Below are 18713 nucleotides of genomic sequence, written 5' to 3'. Positions count from 1 at the left end.
AGAATACAATAGGCCACTTTTAGATTCAGACACTTTGTTACTTATTTAGAGAGTGAAAAGAAGAAGCCAAAGGTGCCAGGTCCCTGTGATCCTTGTCCTACACACCAAAAAGGACAACACTGAAACAAAGGGGTCAGAGGACTGCAGTGTGAGGACCCTGTTGCTCAGGAGCCACTTCTGGTCTCCAGCTATGCAGTTTCATATTGTGTAGCTCCATCGGTAGGAAGGGAGTGGCACAAAGTCCTGTACCTCTTCAGACAGTCTCCCAGGGGAAACAGGGAAGTGAGTGGAAGATGGCTTCTCCTCCCATTCTGTTTTGGAAGGATCACAAGGCATTTTTCCAAGACAGATTAGCAAACCAGCTCTTGCCTACATGGCTTATTTGGATATCTGCAAGGTGGTTGGGCGACATGGCCAGAGCTGTTCCCGTATTGGCCTATGGGATAAGGCTATCATATTGCAGAAAGCTTAACAGGAAACCTCTAAATTCTTCCCTAGTCCCCATTTAGGATAGTAAATCATAAACAACGTCATGTCCCCAGGGGAAATAGCAGAGTTTAGTGCAATCCTTAAAGACCTGACAGTTGATAGCCCCCATCATATTTCTATTTTCACCAGTCTGGCTCCCACAAAAACAGACAGAGGCAGGAGGCGACAGTAGACTACTGCAAATTCAACGAAGTTGTAGCCTCAGTTGCAGCTATGGTAGGTTAACTAGAGCAGATCCACAGACGTCAGCATATGGCAAGTGCCTGTTGATCTGGCAAATTCTATTCCTTCACTATCAGGAAGGCCAGAGCATAAGTACCTATTTAATCTTCCCCCACGGCTATGTCCTAAATAAGAATAACATATCAAGTCAAGAGAATTAAGGGGTGCATGTAAAGGCCTCATAGGCAATGGAAAGATGGAAAAAATAAACCTTATCCCTAGCAAAAGGCCAATATATGAGATTTGTATTCAGATTTCTGAGTATCAATTCATTCATTCATAATATTGAAATGAGGGAATACAAGCTTTCAAAAAATCCCAGGATGGAGCAGCGACACAGACTCTGTCTATGTTGGAATCTCATAGGTGTGACAGAATGTTTTATTGACCAGAAACATTCAGTATGGCTCCCTAAAGAATGAGTAAATTACCCTACTCTGCTGACCTCAGGAATGACCATGTGACTTGTTTGGCCAATGAAAGAGGGAAAGCATCACCTCCTCACAGCCAACTACCGGGAACCCAGCACTCCAGTGTCCCAATACACAAAGCAGCAGCGGAAGGTCGCCAATGGCTCCAGGCAGCTACGCAGCCGCTGGGAAGGGTGGAGGCAGGGAAGTCCTGGGGAGGAAAGGCAGAGCCTGAGTTTCGTGAACAGTCCCCGGATGAAGCCGGGAGGGACCGAGAGGCTGAAAAGAGAGCAGGGCAGCAGTTTCCGTTGGGAGCTTGACCGCCCGCCCTGGGACCCCGCCCTTCACAGCCGATCCCGCAAAATACGACAAATTCCCGGGATTTCCCTCCAACGCCAGCTGAACACCTGTAGGGGCGGAGCCAGAGGACCTCGCGGCGTCTGGCCGTCCGCTAATAGCTCTTCGGGATCTCGAGAGAGTTGCGTTTCTCGCGACATTTCCGGAGTCGACCTTCCACGCGGAGTCGGAACGCGTGTGCTGTGACCGAAGTGCAGGGAGGGCGGAGACTGTGCGGGAGGGAGAAGCCCCTTTGGCCTGCCCTACGGAAGCCTGCGTGGGAGGGTGGTGACCGCTGCCCCGTCCAGTTGCCCCGATGCCCAGCGCCAGCGCCAGCCGCAAGACTCAGGAGAAGCCGCGGGAGGTCATGGAGGCGGCGGAAGTGGGTCTCCCCCTTCCTCGGGCCGGGGAGGACAGACCCCTGGGCCGGAGCGCGCGGAGGGCGGGCGGAGGGGGAGCGGGACCCTGCCCTCGGGGTCCGTGTCGGCACCTCGCCTGCGGGCCGCGGGCTGGGGTCCGGGCGCCCAGGGCCCTCGCCGGGACTCCGGGGCCTTGGCCAGGAAGCGTGGCCAGACCCTCTCCGGACCGGACCGCTTTCTCACCGGCCTGGCTCACGGAGAGCGGGCCGCGAGGAGGGGTGGACGTGAGGCTGCCCCTGCCCCGGAAGTGGCAGTGTGGGGGTCACATTGGAGTCTCCCCGGCTAGGCGCGTCCCTCACGTAATCCACCGCCACCTCGGACAGTGACAGTACTTAGTAAAACGGTCTGACAATGTGTTTAATGACCATTTCCGTGTGACAGCTGTAAAGAACACTTGTCATTTTTATTTTCTTTCTCCCTGTAAGTGATTCGGTGAGGTAGGAAGCTTACAGAGAGTGCGTTTGAGATGAAGTGACCCAAAATCTTGTGGGGTGATTCATAACACCCAGTGGTCCTTCAGTGCTTTTCAGAAATGAAAGTTTGATACCATCCTACAAGTTATGTGTGTGATGTTAAAACTGAGCCTTTACTCACTGCCCGGCTCCTAATTTTTCTGTTTGTGACAAACTACATAAGGAATGGGACATTTTAAGAATATGAGCTGGAATAGGGGTTGCTGAAATATGAACTAATCCATTTATGCTGCCCTAATGCTATATTGTATAACTATATCTTTTTACTAGGGCTGGGGTTATCTTTGTCTTTAAGATTGGTTGGTTTATTTTTGTATAAACACACAAAAACCTGAATCCTCCAGGTTAAAGGAGAGGGTTCCAACAGATAGCTATAGGGTGGTAGAAACGAATTATTTCATATATATCTTAAGTTACCTTGTAAAATCTAAGGAAATTATTTTGGGTATTCTTTATCTGACTATATAAACTAATGCAACCTTGCAGATAGCTCAGGTCTAGATATAAGGTAGACATTGTGGCAGAGTTATGTCATTTTATAGCTAGAAAGCTCTTAAGAGATCATTTTAGAGGTTAAGTGAGATTAAAATAAAAGGTCACTTATCTATATAATAAAAGCCTAAGCGACCTTTACGGAGGAACAACTGGAACGACCGGTCGCTAAGATGCGCACTGACCATCAGGGGGCAGACGCTCAACACAGGAGCTGCCCCCAGGTGGTCAGTGTGCTCCCTCAGGGGGAGTGCCCCTCAGCCAGAAGCCGGGCTCATGGCTGGCGAGTGCTGCCACAGCGGGAATCTCCCCACTCAGCAGCAGCAGGCGTGGCGTGGCGTGGCGTGAGTGGCCCTGATTCAGGCTCCTCTCTGGTCGCCTGCCACCTGGCTTACTACTACATCCCTCGGGATGTCTGACTGCTGGTTTAGGCAGTCAGACATCCCCTGAGGGGTCCCGGGCTGTGAGAGGGATACCCAATCGCTGGCTTAGGCCCAATCCCTACGCTGGCAGGTGGACATCCCCAGAGGGGTCCCAGACTGTGAGAGGGCAGCAAGCCGGGCTGAGGGCCCCCTCCACCCTCCCTGCACAAATTTCGTGTACCAGGCCTCTAGTCTATTTAATAACTATAGTATTTTAAGAAAAGCCTGAACCCTAGATCTGTAAAAAGAAATTTGATATATTGTCATTGTCACTTGCAACCTAGTATGCTGTAGCTGATTTTTAGAAACAGGAAGCTGGTGGGGTTGTTTTTTTATGTTTTCCAAATGGAAAGTTGTAGTTAGCTTATATCCAACATCTTCAGTTTCTAAAAATGTGACATCTGGTGCTCAGAAAGCTTACCAAAAAATGCTGGTTCTCTTTGAACATCTCTTCCTGTAATAGGAAGTTAATAAAACAGTGGTGCTTCATCCTGCTCCCTCCACAGAGGGAATTTATATCCCTGCTTTGAAGCAGGTTAATCTCATTTTGAAGAAGATAGTTACGATGTGTTGTACATGTGTAAATTTTATCTGAGAGTGCTATTATTTATGGCAGGGGTCCTCAAACGTTTTTAAACAGGGGGCCAGTTCACTGTCCCTCAGACCGTTGGAGGGCCGGACTATAGTTTAAAAAAAACTATGAACAAATTCCTATGCACACTGCACATATCTTATTTTGAAGTAAGAAAACAAAAGGGCAAAAACACCCGCACGTGGCCCGCGGGCCGTAGTTTGAGGACGCCTGGTTTATGGTATATCCCTCCAGGAGTAGTGATCTTTAAAACAAACTAGCCAAAACCGGGTGCTTATCCTTTTTCTGAGAAGTACATGTGTAAGTAACACGGAAAATTTCCACACTTTAAAACTGTGACTCTTTGAATTAATAAAGTGGTCCTGAGAGTGAAAAGGAATTTATTTTTACACTAGAGGCCCAGTGCACGAAATTCGTGCACGGAGGGGGGTTGTCCCTCAGCCCAGCCTGTACCCTCTCCAATCTGGGACCCCTCAAGGGATGTCCGACTGCCATGGGCCTAAACGGGCAGTCGGACATCCCTCTCACAATCCAGGAATGCTGGCTCCCAACTGCTTGCCTGCCTGCCTTCCTGATTGCCCCTAACCGCTTCTGCCTGCCAGCCTATTACCCCCTAACCACTCTGCTGCCAGCCTGTTTGCCCCCAACTTCCCTCCTCTGCCGGCCTGGTCACCCCTAACTGCCCTCTCCTGCAGGGTTGATCACCTCCAACTGCCCTCCCTTGCAGGCTTGGTCCCTCTCAACTGCCCTCCCTTGCAGGCCGGGTGCCTCCCAACTGCCCTCTCCTGCTGGCCATCTTGTGGTGGCCATCTTGTGTCCACATGGGGGCAGGATCTTTACCACATGGGGGAAGTGATATTGTGTGTTGCAGTGATGATCAATCTGCAGATTACTCTTTTATTAGATAGGATAGAGGCCTGGTACAGGGATGGGGGCCAGCTGGTTTGCCCTGAAGGACATCCCGGATCAGGTGGGGGTTCCCTTGGGGTGTGGGGCGGCCTGAGTGAGGGGCCTGTGGTGGTTTGCAGGCCAGCCACGCCCCCTGGCAACCCAAGCGGAGGCCCTGGTATCTGGAATTTATTTTCCTTCTACAATTGAAACTTTGTAGCCTGGAGCGGAGCCAAGCCTGGGGCTCCTTCTGCGGGCCGGCAGCCATTTGTGTTGGGGTTATAATTGAAACTTTGTTGCCTTAAGTGGGTGGGCCCGGCCAGGGTGTGCAGAAAGCTTTGCTTCGCCTGTTGCCGGCGGCAACCCTGGCCTGCTCTCTCAAGCTCCATTCTGCCGCCATTTGTTTGAATTTGTTTACCTTCTATAACTGAAACTTTGTAACTTGAGTGGAGGCTTAGGCCTGGCCAGGGCAGGCAGAAAGCTTGGCTTCCTCTGTTACCTAGGAAACCTTGCTCTCTGTGGCTGTAGCCATCTTGGTTTGGGTTAATTTGCATACTCGCTCTGATTGGATGGTGGGCGTGGCTTGTGGGCGTGGCTTGTGGGTGTGTCGGAGGTATGGTCAATTTGCATATTTGTCAATTATTATATAGGATTGTTGTTTGTATTTATGTGTTTACTATGCTATTCGTTTTTAAATAAAAAGTTATAATGCAAAACATTTTTTGTAGGATTATGCTAAAGAAAGATATGGAGTATCTTCAATGATACAGTCTCAAGAAAAATCAGGTTAGTAGCTATGTGATAATTAAAGCTTTTTTTCTTCTAATTCCAGGGAAACTCTTCATGAAGTTTTAATTAAGGTTGGCATAATTTTGAAAAATGTAAATGGCAGTAATAACTCAAGCACGTGTTATAATCCTGTATAAACATTGGTCAGTTTGGTTAGGGTTCCTAATCTAGAAAGGGAAGAAAATACGTTAAATGAGTGTATTTTAAGAGTTATGTTATATTAAACAGATACTCCTAAGTGATTAGGTAAAATATTTAAGATTTAACTCTGGCCCAGGAGATAAAAGAATATTAATAGTAACTACTTTCATCATATACAAGCTTTTTGCATGCTTTATGAAGCTACCTTCTTTACTCTCCCCTTGATTTTATTAGATTTCTTTGAAATTGATTTGTCACATATTATTTCTCTCAGACCTGTAGGTCTTGTATTTGTAAACATTTGCCTTTTGTTTTTATTTACTTATTTATTTGTATTTTCAATAGATTATCTTACTTAATCATTTTTCTTATGGTAGACACTCCAAAGTCCAAATTATGTCTTTCATTCTTTGGTACAACTGCAGTTCTTTAAGTTCTGGCCTATTGGAAGTACTTCTAACTTACAGACTTGACTATGAATGTTATGCTTTGGAAATAACATATCTCTGGGTTAATTTTATTGTGATTTTGGATTCAATTTATTGCATGATCATAAAATCACTTTCCTTCCCAACTTTTTTCCAAAGTGCAAAATAATGGGCAAAAAATATACCATTTCCAAAAGATATAGATGGTGAAGTAAAATAATTGAATATAAAATGGAGTAGAAGCAATATAGTTTGGAGATGACATTCCCCTGCCAGAGTAAGCAAGAGGGGTCATTTGAGACTTTGTTTTTAGCTTAATTATCTTCCTGAAGTGGACTTCCTTCAGCTGTAACACAAATATGCCCACTGGAGTTTCAATCTATTACGTAAGTCCCAATCACCCCTTGCCATAATTACTGTTCCCATTTGGCTGGCAAATCCAGACAACTGTTTTCCACTTACAAGCTCTCCCCACCAGAGGGAAAGAAAACTATGTATGTTTACAGTAGCATAACAGTAAAATTCTGCCTTTGGTTTTATCTCTGCTAAAATCCTTGCACTTTGTTCAGGCAGAGTTTCCTTCCCCATATGCTTCCATTTCTCCAAATTTCTTCATTTTAATACCAGAGTCTTAAGAGTGGAGGAGGCAATAGTTTTTTAAGCTGAAACCCTACTGCCACTAATCATTGGTGCGAGTGTGACATGTGCCTCAAGTATGTGTAGATATGTTAAAGGTTGAGAACCCCTATGCTAATTAGTTGGAATACCACATGAAAGAAGGGCTATTATTCTGTCTTTTTCAAAGTACTAGTAAAGTTACCCTAATCATGACATTTATTTATGTCTCCTCTGATTTACGTTGTTACGTTTCATTTGATTTTGAGTTTTTATTGCCTAGTTATTAGTAAGTCATTGGCTTTTTCAATTTTGGTATTTCCAAATCTGTCTTAAATTTTTATACTATATTGTCTGTCTTTTCTCTTTCACACTTTGTTTTGCCTAGGTTTACACAGCAGACTTGGAAGTTGGTTTAATTCATAAGGTCTGTTGGCAATGCTTTGTAGAAATTCTCTTGTGATACCCAATGACTTAAACATTCCTCATTCATTGTCTGCTTTTGGCAATGAGAACCATTGTATTCTCCTGTAATTCACATTCTCTCTAAGCTGCATCTTTGCTTCAAGAGACAAATTATAAGTATGTTTAGACAAAGTAGGTAGAATAAATATATTTGTTTAGTATTGGTTTTGTGTTTTTGGGGGTTGTTTGTTTTTCATCCTCACCCGAGGATATTTTTCCATTGATTTTTAGAGAGAGTGGAAGAGAGAGGGAAATACAGGAGAAATATCAATATGAGAGAAACACATAAATTGGTTGCCTCCTGCATTAGCCCTGACCAGGGCCGGGGCCGGGGAAGAGCCTGCAACCGAGGTACGTGCCCTTAACTGGAATTGAACCTGGGACCCTTTGGTCTGCAGGCCAATACTCTATCCACTGAGCCAAACCATCTAGGGCTTTGCTTAGTATTATAACTAGGTTTTACTGCACAAGATAATGACAAACTTTGTTAATTAGGCAACATCACCCTTGAGAAAGATCTTTTACTACTCTTGATGTGATGTTATGTCTATTACTATGTTTTTAATTAATACTTAAGTTTTAAATTATTACATATTTAAAAAATAAAATGCTTTCTGGATCATGATTGCCTCATATCACTAATCTTCACGTATAGTTGTTTTGTTTGGAGGACTCTAGATGGATGTATTGGAGGACATAATTGTTGGGCCTCACAAACAGAATTTATTGGCTTAAATAACTCTAGGGAAAAAAGGTGAGATGGCATAAGGCATGATTGGATCTAGAGGCTCAGTCAGTATCTTTAAGGCTTTATGTCTGTATTTCTTGGCTCTACTTCCCTTAGGCTATTTGGCTTTATTCTCTCATCCTACAAACTCAGGTAGTGAGTGGGACAGATGGTGGTTGCAGCCCTGGGCCTATACCATCTCAGCTCAGCAAGCTCAGGGGAGAGCTTCATTCCCAGTATCTGTATATTAAGTCCCAGAGAAGGACTTTGATTAGCTCAGTTGGAGCAACATGCCTTTCCCTGGCTGAGTCACTGTGTCCTAGAGAATGGGGTACCAATGATACTGTTGTAATTAACCAAGTTATTAATTGGAAAGGAGCAAAGGGAAGGCATGCCATTTGTACAGCTTTGCCAGAAAGCTGCAGTTTAACATTCTCCGAGTCTGCTCCCCACAGATCTTCTGGGGAAGGGTCTGGACAATAGATGCATGCCTGGTAAGGTATGGGTGATGTGGGATGGTGCTTGTCTGTCGATCACGCCTGAGAGCAGGTTATTGACCAGAATAGGCATGGCCACTGCTAGGGTGAGAAATCTGAGATACATAAACTGAACAAAGAGAGTTCTCTCTCTTGGCTGTCTTGTGCGCTGGGCTCCTGGCTCTCTTGTTGCAGGAGTCACTCTCCCCTGCACTTGCCTACATGGCCCACAGTCATGTGGACCCCACACAATGGACCGATGGACTGTAACCAGCCTGATGCCCTGCCGGACTCAGCTCCACCATTGAACAGAGACTGTGGATACTGGCTTTGCTTTTAGCACTGCTACATCCCCAGCTGCACATTTCCAGAACTAGTTTAAGGGAAATAGGACTTTTAAACTGAGAGATAAAACTCTATGCAGATAAAAATCACTCATTTTACCCGAGAGTCTTAAAAAGCGTTTTCTCAGGCTATCGTAAGAACCCCATTCCCACTAGCAGCAGGGAAATTCCACCCGTGCAATTCTCCGATAACACCATGACTATCCAGGCCTGGCAGAGAAACCTCCCCTTTGGCTAGCTGACTTACGTACTGTGGCAGGCAAGCTAAAATACCATGTCCACTTAGGCAAAGGTGGATGAAGATAGATTGTAGTTGGCCTTATAAATCAATGAAATATTCAGCACATATGCATTTTGAAACACTTTGACTCCAGTGTAGACTGAATTAGGGAATCGGGATTATCAGAAGGTTATTGCTGTAATTTAGACAAGTGCTTTGGGATGGTGGCAGTGAAGATAAGAGAATTGGATAGATTTTTTTTTTTTTAATCCTCACCTGATGATACGTATTTTAGAGAAAGAGGAAGGGAGAGACAAAATGAATGTGTGTGAGAAACATAAATTGATTGCCTCTCATACACGCCCTGACTGGTGATTGAACCTGCAACCTTTTGGTGTGTAGGTGACGCTCCAAGCAATTGAGTCTCCTAGTCAGGGCCTCGAGAATTATATAGGTTTTAGAGATATATTTAGAAAGTACAATTCACAAATTAAGAAGGTGTCAGAGATTGAAAACAAAGATCATACCGAGTACTTATGCTCGCTGTCAAATCAAAATAATTATGATCTCTTTGTAAATTCTGAATTACTAAAATTGTTTCATTTATTTGCTGCAGATCGAGTTTTGGTTCGGGTTAGCAATTTGACAGAACAAAAAGCTGATGAAGTGGTTTGGGTGCGTGCAAGGGTTCATACAAGCCGAGCTAAAGGTAAGATTGATTTAATGAGTAAAGAAAGGCCTTTTGTTAAGGAATCTAAATTTTTTGTTTTGTGTATATTTCACAGACTAAAGTAAATCTTTAAAAATAAAACAAAATCATCTGTTTTCTTTTTTAAGTCACTGTAAAATATTAGTCTGTGGTTAATTAATTTTAGATTATTATAAGATAGCCTTAAATATAAGTTGACCTTAAAAACTCAGATGAAACCTAATAAGGTTTTGATTTAGTATTTCTCAGAAGTTTAATTTTTTGAAGTGAAGAGTGTTTTTTAGAAGCTTTTCAAATGTTAATATTCTTATACTAGAGACCCGGTGCATGAAAATTCATGCACTAGAGAGGGGGGTGAGGGGGGTGAGGGGGGTCCCTCAGCCCGGCCTGCCCCCTCTCACAGTCTGGGAGCCCTCAGAAGTGGGAGGCAGCCTGGCAATCTGGGGAAGGCAACACCCCATCACACCTCTGCTGCTGCCACTGCCAGCAGCACAAGCTTTGACTGGCCCTGGTCACCTGAGCCTCGGGCAGCCCTGGGCAGCTGGGCAGCCAACATCCAAGGCTTGCCTGTGCCTTGGGCCAGCCCTGGGCGGCTGGGCAGCTGCCATCCAAGGCTTGCCTGCTCCTGGGGCTGGCCCTAGGCAGCTGGGGGGCTAAGGGGACTGGGGGACGCTGGAGGCAGGTGCGCAGATCGGCTGGGCCTGCCTAAGGGCACACCCGGCCTTGCCACGGCAGGACTGAGGGGACTGGGTGCCACCATCTTCTGGCTGTGTGTGCCACCATCTTTGAGGGTGGGGCAGTAATTAGCATATTCCTTCCTTATTGGCTGTGGGCACTGCCATCTTTGTGATGGTATGATGGTCACTTAGCATATTCCCTCTTTTTTTTTTAAAAAATATATTTTATTGACTTTTTACAGAGAGGAAAGGAGAGGGACAGAGAGCTAGAAACATCGATGAGAGAGAAACATCGACCAGCTGCCTCCTGCACACCCCCTACCGGGGATGTGCCCGCAACCAATGTACATGCCCTTGACCGGAATCGAACCTGGGACTTTTCAGTCCGCAGACCGACGCTCTATCCACTGAGCCAAACCGGTTTCGGCTATTCCCTCTTTATTAGATAGGGTTTGTAATATTTAGATAGGGAGAGAGGTGGAAGAGATAAAAGGCTAAAACTGGTTGCCCAATAAAGTAGCCACTGACTACATGTAGTTATTAAAATTCAATAGCTCAGTCACTAAATGTATTTTGAGTGCTTAATTGCCACAATGGCTAGTGGCTCCTATATTGCACAGACAGTACAAACATAGAAAGTTTTTTCTCATTGTAGAAAGTTTCATTGAATTAGCATTAACAACAGAAAAGAAGGATAAGCGTAGTTTAGACAAACCGTAGTTCCTTATGGAAAATTGTCCTAACCTAGTGTTCAGAATTATCTAAAAATAGTGACATACTGGTTTATAACTTTTTCACATTTGATCATCTGCAACTTTTAAAAATTTTCAATGAGCATTTTTCATGGAGATTTCTTCCATGGTACTAGTGATAGATCTACATAAGGCAGTATTTCTCCAAGATAGGTATCTAGAAGTGAGGTTGCTGGATTGAAGGGTATGCATATACATACTTAATATTTCTAATACCAAAAGAACCTTTCAGTAACACTATATGTATTTATCCCACAAGTATGTGACTTTTTCCACATCTTGCTAATAGTGATTGTCAATGTTTTCTATTTCTGCCAAAGTGGATTATCTAAAAATAAATAAAATCTTATGCTTTGAATTTGCTGCTATTCCTTTCTTACATTGTCTTACATTGGGAAAATGTCAATAAATATGACTTACTTGGAATAATTCATGTTCTTTAACTCTAAAAGTAGTAACAAATTAAAACTGGACTGAGAAAAAAACAAACCATGCTAGCAGTTTCAAGTAGAGCAAAGCTGTGAAAGACCATAAGTAAGGAAATGGAAATGTCAAAATCATAGAGTCAAAAGCATGACAATATAGAATCCTGTTATGCAAACAAAAAAACTAGTCTTTACATATCTGTATAGTTTGCTTTAAAGTACAGTATTTAAAATCAGATTTCTTATACTAAGTTTATGTATGGTATTCCTAAAATCAAGTGTTTTATGTCTATCACTCTTAATGATACCTTTAAAATTTGTTTATTTCCATTGTGAAAGTTTAAGTCTGCATATTGAAAGAGTAATTGAAATATCAGTGGTCCTTTCAAATTGTATACACTCTAGATGGAAATCATTGGCATTAAATAATTCTCTATGAATATTCTTTTTTCTAAAAACTTACTTTACTTCCAAAATAGCTAATTATTTTTGGTAAACAGATAATTTAGGATTTTAACACCAAAGGTCAGATCAACTAACATCCATGAGAGAGTACTTTAAGGAAAATAACAAATGGAAAGTATTTAAAATAGTAAGGTCTTTGCTACTTAACTTCCTAACTGATTAACATAAATGATGAAGGAAAATGTTAATGTTGGGAATCAGGAAGTTAAGGTACATTATCTAAATAATGAATTCAGGAGCTTGGCAACCTGAAAGACAGTAGGAAGAGATCAAGACATAAGATTGCCTCACATCTTTAATAACCTAGTTCTTCCGCAAAGGCCTCTTCATTAGGAGCCGACACCATAATGGAGATGAGAATAAACCTTTTTGTTCTGACCACCTACCATGTTGGTTCTTTAGCTCAGAAATAAAGATTGTACTCCTGGTGTGTAAAAGAAGGTTTCAGACTTTACATTTTTCTAAAACAGTACTTATGTGAAAATTTAAGAAATAAAGTGCTGCTTCTAAAACCTTAAGAATCAAAATTCAACACAATTTTTTGCTATTAATTCTCAACCAAGGATATTTTTTTCATCCATTTTTTTTTAGAGAGAGGGAGGAAATTGGGGGGGGGGGAGGAGAGAGAGAGAGAGACACCAATGTGACAGAGACATGCCCAAGCTGGGGATCAAACCTTCAATCCAGGTACATGCCCTTGACAGGAAATGGAACCCAAGACCTTCTGTGCTTGGGCCGGTGCTCTAACCACTCCAGCCAGGGCTCAACACGGATTTTTAATTGTTAATTTAAATTATCTAAAAATAGTGACTTTATTCAGCTATTTTGAACATTGACTATCTTTCTATAAACTGTCTCCTGGTTGGAAAATTCCAAGAGGAAAGATAAGTAATATTTAGCAGTTGATTTATCTGTCTGGCAAGATTTCTATACTAATGTAAATACAGTAAAGACTTTTCTAAATGGAGAAATTATGTACTTCTTGGAATAAAAAATAAATTAAAATTTCAATAGTGCCAAAAGATACAAAATTAAAAAAGTCTCATAGTTCTAGCTTCTCCATCCCATCACAATCTCTTCCCCCAAAATAACCACTGTTGTTTCTTGTGAACACTTCCAGGGGGAAAAAATACATTTACAAGCATGGGTATAGCCTTTGTTTTAATTTTGCACTCGGATGTCGAGTGTGACTCGACACGGTTAGCATTAGAATAAAGGAATCGAGAAAAAAGCAAGCCAGTGCAAAGGGTTAAATTTTCATAAAAAGTATTGTACACATGCTTCTTATTATCACTCACCAGTGTCTATAAAAATAGTAGCTGCCCAGCTGGTGTTGCTCAGTGGTTGAGCATCGATCTATGAACCAGGAGGTCAGGGTTCGATTCCCTGTCAGGGCACATGCCCGGGTTTCTGGCTGGATCCCTGGTAGGAGGTGTGCGGGAGGCACCCATTCAATGATTCTCTCTCATCATTGATGTTTCTATCTCTCTCTCCCTCGCTGAAATCAGTAAAAATGTTTGTATGTTTTTAAATAGTAGCTTACAAAACATTGAACTAAACAGATCATGCAGTACACTGTATTACCAGCCAGAGCCAAAGGAAAAAAAAAATGTGTTTACTAACACTTGGCAAGAACTTGGTCTCAAAAGTACCTGATAGAAGTAGTCTGAGCAGACAATTCTATTTACCAGGAACCAGTACTGATTTTTGATTTTTTTAATCTTTTGGAAAATTTTTTTGAGTGGTCCATCAAGATTCTAGTATTGAAAGTGCTTTGAACACAGCAGCTTTGGGGATCATAGCATTAGAGCACATGGAAATCTGTTCCACTAGTAAAGACTACATAAATATGAACTTTGGTTCCTTTATATAAATAACACTGTTATGAGAGGTTTTTCATACTTAATTTCCTTAACAAACATGAGTCTTTCTGTTCTGCTTATTCGTTTATTCTGTTTTTAGATTCCACATATAAGTAAAATCATGGCATTTGTCTTCATCTCTCTGACATTTCAATCAGCACAGTGCCCTCTTCAGCGGTCGCCAACCTTTTGGACCTCACGGACCATGTGGTCCACAGACCACTGGTTGGCAACCGCTGTTCCAAAGGTTTCCTTTTTTTCTCTCTCTTTTTGATTAAGGTATTACATATGTGTCCTTAACCCCCCATTGTCCTCCCCACTCATGCCCTCACCCCCCTGGTGTCTGTGTCCATTGGTTAGGCTAATATGAATGCATACAAGTCCTTTGGTTGATCTCTTCCCCCTTACCTCACCCTCCCTTACCTTCCAAAGGTTTCCTTAAACCAGCAGTCACCAACCTTTCGGACCTTGTGGATCACCGGTTGACGATCACTACTCAGGGTCCATCCATGTTGCAGATGGCAAGATTTCATTCTTTTTTATAGCTGATCCATAGCCCATTGTATATATGCACCACTTCTTTTATCCATTCATGTATTGATAGACACCTGGGTTGCTTCCATATCTTAGCTATCTATATATATAAACGGGTAATATGCAAATTAGCCGGGCATCACGACCAGCTCAGGCAGAGGCTGCATCACGACCGCTCAGGAGGAGCTGTGCACGCAGATGGGCGGGAGGGGACTGTGTGTGGCCCCCACCCCAGCGGACACACACACCAGGGGTGGGGGCATGCTCTGAGCGGCTGCGCGGCATGGCTCAGAGCCTGCCCCCGGTGGGTGGTGGCAGCAGCCGGAGCAAAGTAGCCCGGGTCCCAGATGTCTGGTGGTGGCTGGAGTAAAGCAGCCCGGGTCCTGGGTGCCGGAGGGAAGCTGGTGCCAGCAGCCAGGGAAAGTAAGGCCTATTCTTGCACGAATCTTCGTGCATTGGGCCTCTAATCCTATCTAATAATAGACAAATATGCAAATTGACCATACCTTTGACACACCCACAAGCCACGCCCACCATCCCATCAGAGCGAGTATGCAAATTAATCCAAACCAAGATGGCTACAGCCACAGAGAGCAATGTTTCCTAGGTAACAGAGGAAGCCAGGCTTTCCGCCTGCCCTTGCCAGGCCTAAGCCTCCACTCAAGCTACAAAGTTTCAATTATAGTAGGTAAACAAATTCAAACAGAATGGAGCTCGAGAGAGCAGGCCAGGGTTGCCGCTGGCAACAGGGGAAGCAAAGCTTTCCGCACACCCTGGCTGGGCCCACCCGCTTAAGGCAACAAAGTTTCAATTATAACCCCAACACAAATGGCTGCCGGCCTCGAAGGGAGCCCCAGGCTTGGCTCCGCTCCAGGCTACAAAGTTTCAATTGTAGAAGGAAAATAAATTCCAGATACCAGGGCCTCCCCTTGGGTCGCCAGGGGGCGTGGCCAGCCTGCAAACCACCACAGGCCCCTCGCTCAGGCTGCCCCATGCCCCAAGGGAACCCCCACCTGATCAGGGACACCCTTCAGGGAAAACCAGCTGGCCCCCACCCCTTTACCAGGCCTCTATCCTATCTAATAAAAGAGCAATATGCAGATTGATCATCACTGCAACACACAATATAGCTGCCCCTATGTGGTCAAAGATCCTGCCCCCATGTGGACACAAGATGGCCACCACAAGATGACCAGCAGGAGAGGGAAGTTGGGAGGCACCCGGCCTGCAAGGGAGGGCAGTTGAGAAGGACCAGGCCTGCAAGGGAGGGCAGTTGAGAGGGACCAGGCCTGCAAGGGAGGGCAGTTGAGAGGGACCAGGCCTGCAAGGGAGGGCAGTTGGAGGTGATCAACCCTGCAGGAGAGGGCAGTTAGGGGTGACCAGGCCGGCAGAGGAGGGAAGTTGGGGGCAAACAGGCTGGCAGCAGAGTGGTTAGGGGGTGATCAAGCTGGCAGGCAGAAGCGGTTAGGGGCAATCAGGAAGGCAGGCAGGCAAGCAGTTGGGAGCCAGCAGTCCTGGATTGTGAGAGGGATGTCCCATATTGGAGAGGGTACAGGCTGGGCTGAGGGACAACCCCCCTCTGTGCACGAATTTCGTGCACCGGGCCTCTAGTTGTAAATAATGCTGCAATAAACATGGATGTATGTGTCTTTTTGATTTAGTGGAATGGCTGGGTCCTTCTTTCTCTCTTGTTACATAACTTTTGTTTTAAAGTCTATTTTGTCTGGTATATGTATTGCTACCCCAGCGTTTGTTTGCATTTTCTTTTCTTTTCTTTTTTTTTTTCTAGCAAATCACACATTTATTCGACCCGTTAGGCCAATGGGTCTCTTGTTTTTTTTGTTTGTTTTTTCTTTTTCTTGCTGTTTTATTTTATTATTTTTTTTAATTTCTTTATTGATTAAGGTGTCACATATTTGTCCTCATCCCCCCAATGTTTGCATTTTCATGAAATATCTTTTTTCATCCCTTTACTTTCAGTCTATGTGTGTCTTTCAATATGAAGTGAGTCATTTGTAGGCAGCTCATGTAAGCCTTACCTTCTATACCTACCTCTCTGATTGTGTCCTTGTCTTTAAAAAAGATTTTTTTTTCTGATTAGAAAAGTAGTATATGCTTATTGTAAAAAGTTCAGAAAATACAGAGAAATATGAAGAACAAAATAATTCCCTGAAATTTTACCACCTGTTAGTAGCCACATTTTGGTGTGTTTGTCCCATACACAATCTATGTTAATATACTTTTTTTTTTCTTTTCTTTTTTTAGCACCATTCATCTCCCTATACCCTCTTCTACCTCCACACACCCCCTCATTCCCACAATTACCACAATGTTACCCAGGCCCATGAGTTCTTTCTTTGTTTTTTTTCCCCGCTCAATCCTTCCACCCTGTCCAACACCCCCCACCACAGCTGTTTGCCTGCTCTGTGAGTCTTTCTCTACATTGCTTGTTAGTTCACTTTGTTCATTAAATTCCACATGTGAGTGCAATCATATGGTACTTGTCCTTCTTTGACTGGCATATTTCACTTAGCATAATGTTCTCCAGGTCCATCCCTGCTGTCGCAGAGAGTAAAATCTTCTTCTTTTTGACGCCCAGTAGTCCATTGTGTAAAGGTACCTTAGCTGTTTTATCCACTCATCAATTGATGGACACTTGAGCTGTTTCCAAATTTTGGCTATTGTAAATACAGCTGCAGTGAACATAGGGGTACATATTTTTCCAATTAGTGTTTCAGGTTTCTCCAGATAAATTCCCAGAAGTGGATTTTCTGGGTCATAAGGCAGTTCCATTTTTCATTTTTTGAGGTAACTCCATACTGCTTTCCACAGTGGCTGCATCAATCTGCATTGCCACCAATAGAACACAAGGGTTCCCTTTTCTCCACACCCTTGACAACCCTTGTTTGTTTATTGATGATAGCCATTCTGACAGGTTTGAGGTGATATCTCATTGTGGTTCTAATGTGCATTTTTTCTGATGATTAGTGACTCTGAGCATCTTTTCCTATGTCTATACTTTTTACACAAACAAAATCGAGATTATATATGGTTTTATTATATTTTCACATAATGAGTGCTAACAAATATTTGTGTTCCAAACACCTGACATACTTTTTGCACATAGTAATCAGCTGTGAAATAGGAATGATAATCCTCAAATAAATAACCAATTGTAGTGCTGTTATATAATAGTAGTAGTTAACATTAATATTTATAGTTAGATAATATTAATTAATATTTTATATTCATAGTTAATATTAATTGAATGTTACAACTCTAAATATATTACTTATATAATTTTCAAGATTATTTAAGAAACATCAAGAAAACTCCTTGAGTTATATCTGTTATTTTTTCCCTTTTGCAGATGAAAAACTGAGGCATGAAGTGATTTAATAATTTTCCCACAGGCTGCCACCCTTGCCGGTGTGTTCAATGGTTAGAGCACTGGCAACAAAGAGTCACAGGTTTGATTCCCAGTCAAGGATACATTCCTGGGTTGCAGGTTCCATCCTGGCCCAGTCAGGCATGTGCAGGAGTCAACCAATCAAAGAATAATAATTTTCCCACAGGCTCCTTCATAAGTGGTAGGCTGAATGTGATCCTGGGTCTTTTGATTTCAGGGCTTTTATTCTTTTACCAAACCCTTATACTAAACGTTACCCCTTAGTGCTGACCCAGAGACATTTTCCTGTGCTCACCATTTATATGCCCTATAAAGCTCTCCATTTTCTTCACCATGCTCGCAGCCCCGCACAACCGTGTGCACCTCACTGCACACGCAGCCTCCTGGTGACCGGTCTTTGGTCGTTACGGCATTATGACCACTGGGTTTTTATTATATAGATAGTTCCCCAAAACTTGACCAGAGACTTAAAAAGAATCTGCTTTGGAAGAAAGGGATGTCACAAGGATATATAGTTACTGGAATCTGTTATGAATAGTTGTTTTCAAAAGATTAAGAATAAGGAATGGTGGCTCTTTAATGAAACGAGGGGGAAATGAAGTGGCCCAGAATACATAAATAAAACTGGCTATAGGGCATAAAGAGAATGATCTTTCATAGACAAAGTAACTTATTTGTAGTAAAAGAAAAATTTGGGAACGATTATAAAGGATGAAAGATTGGGAAGGTGATAAAGGAAATAGACCATGAAAGAAACTAGCCTGTCATTCTAAATGCTCTTTAAAATCAACTTTGGTAGAAAGTAAAATGGATCACCCTTATAAAATGCTTGTGTTCTTGTTACTAAGTTCTTTATTAATACCTCTGTGGTTGCATCATTGAAGCTCCCATGGTGGTTAGCACAGTGCCTTTGGCTGTAGAATATAATAGCT

The 18713-nt window shown here is 43.1% G+C and overlaps 1 protein-coding gene across 1 annotated transcript in view; it reads left to right on the top strand.

Annotated features, from left to right (window-relative positions):
• The first annotated feature begins 1773 nt into the window (after positions 1 to 1773).
• The window catches only part of DARS1 (aspartyl-tRNA synthetase 1), a 67365-nt gene continuing 50425 nt past the window's right edge, over positions 1774 to 18713 (top strand). Inside the window, exons 1-3 of the mRNA XM_008143482.3 lie at positions 1774 to 1839; positions 5472 to 5529; positions 9565 to 9657. Coding sequence (XP_008141704.2) covers positions 1774 to 1839; positions 5472 to 5529; positions 9565 to 9657 — 217 coding nt within the window. The remainder of the gene's footprint in view (positions 1840 to 5471; positions 5530 to 9564; positions 9658 to 18713) is intronic.

Source organism: Eptesicus fuscus, chromosome 11 (genome assembly GCF_027574615.1).
Source record: "Eptesicus fuscus isolate TK198812 chromosome 11, DD_ASM_mEF_20220401, whole genome shotgun sequence".
Lineage (NCBI taxonomy): Eukaryota > Metazoa > Chordata > Mammalia > Chiroptera > Vespertilionidae > Eptesicus > Eptesicus fuscus.
Note: the sequence above shows the minus strand (reverse complement) of the source record. Positions and strands in the feature narration are given on the sequence as shown.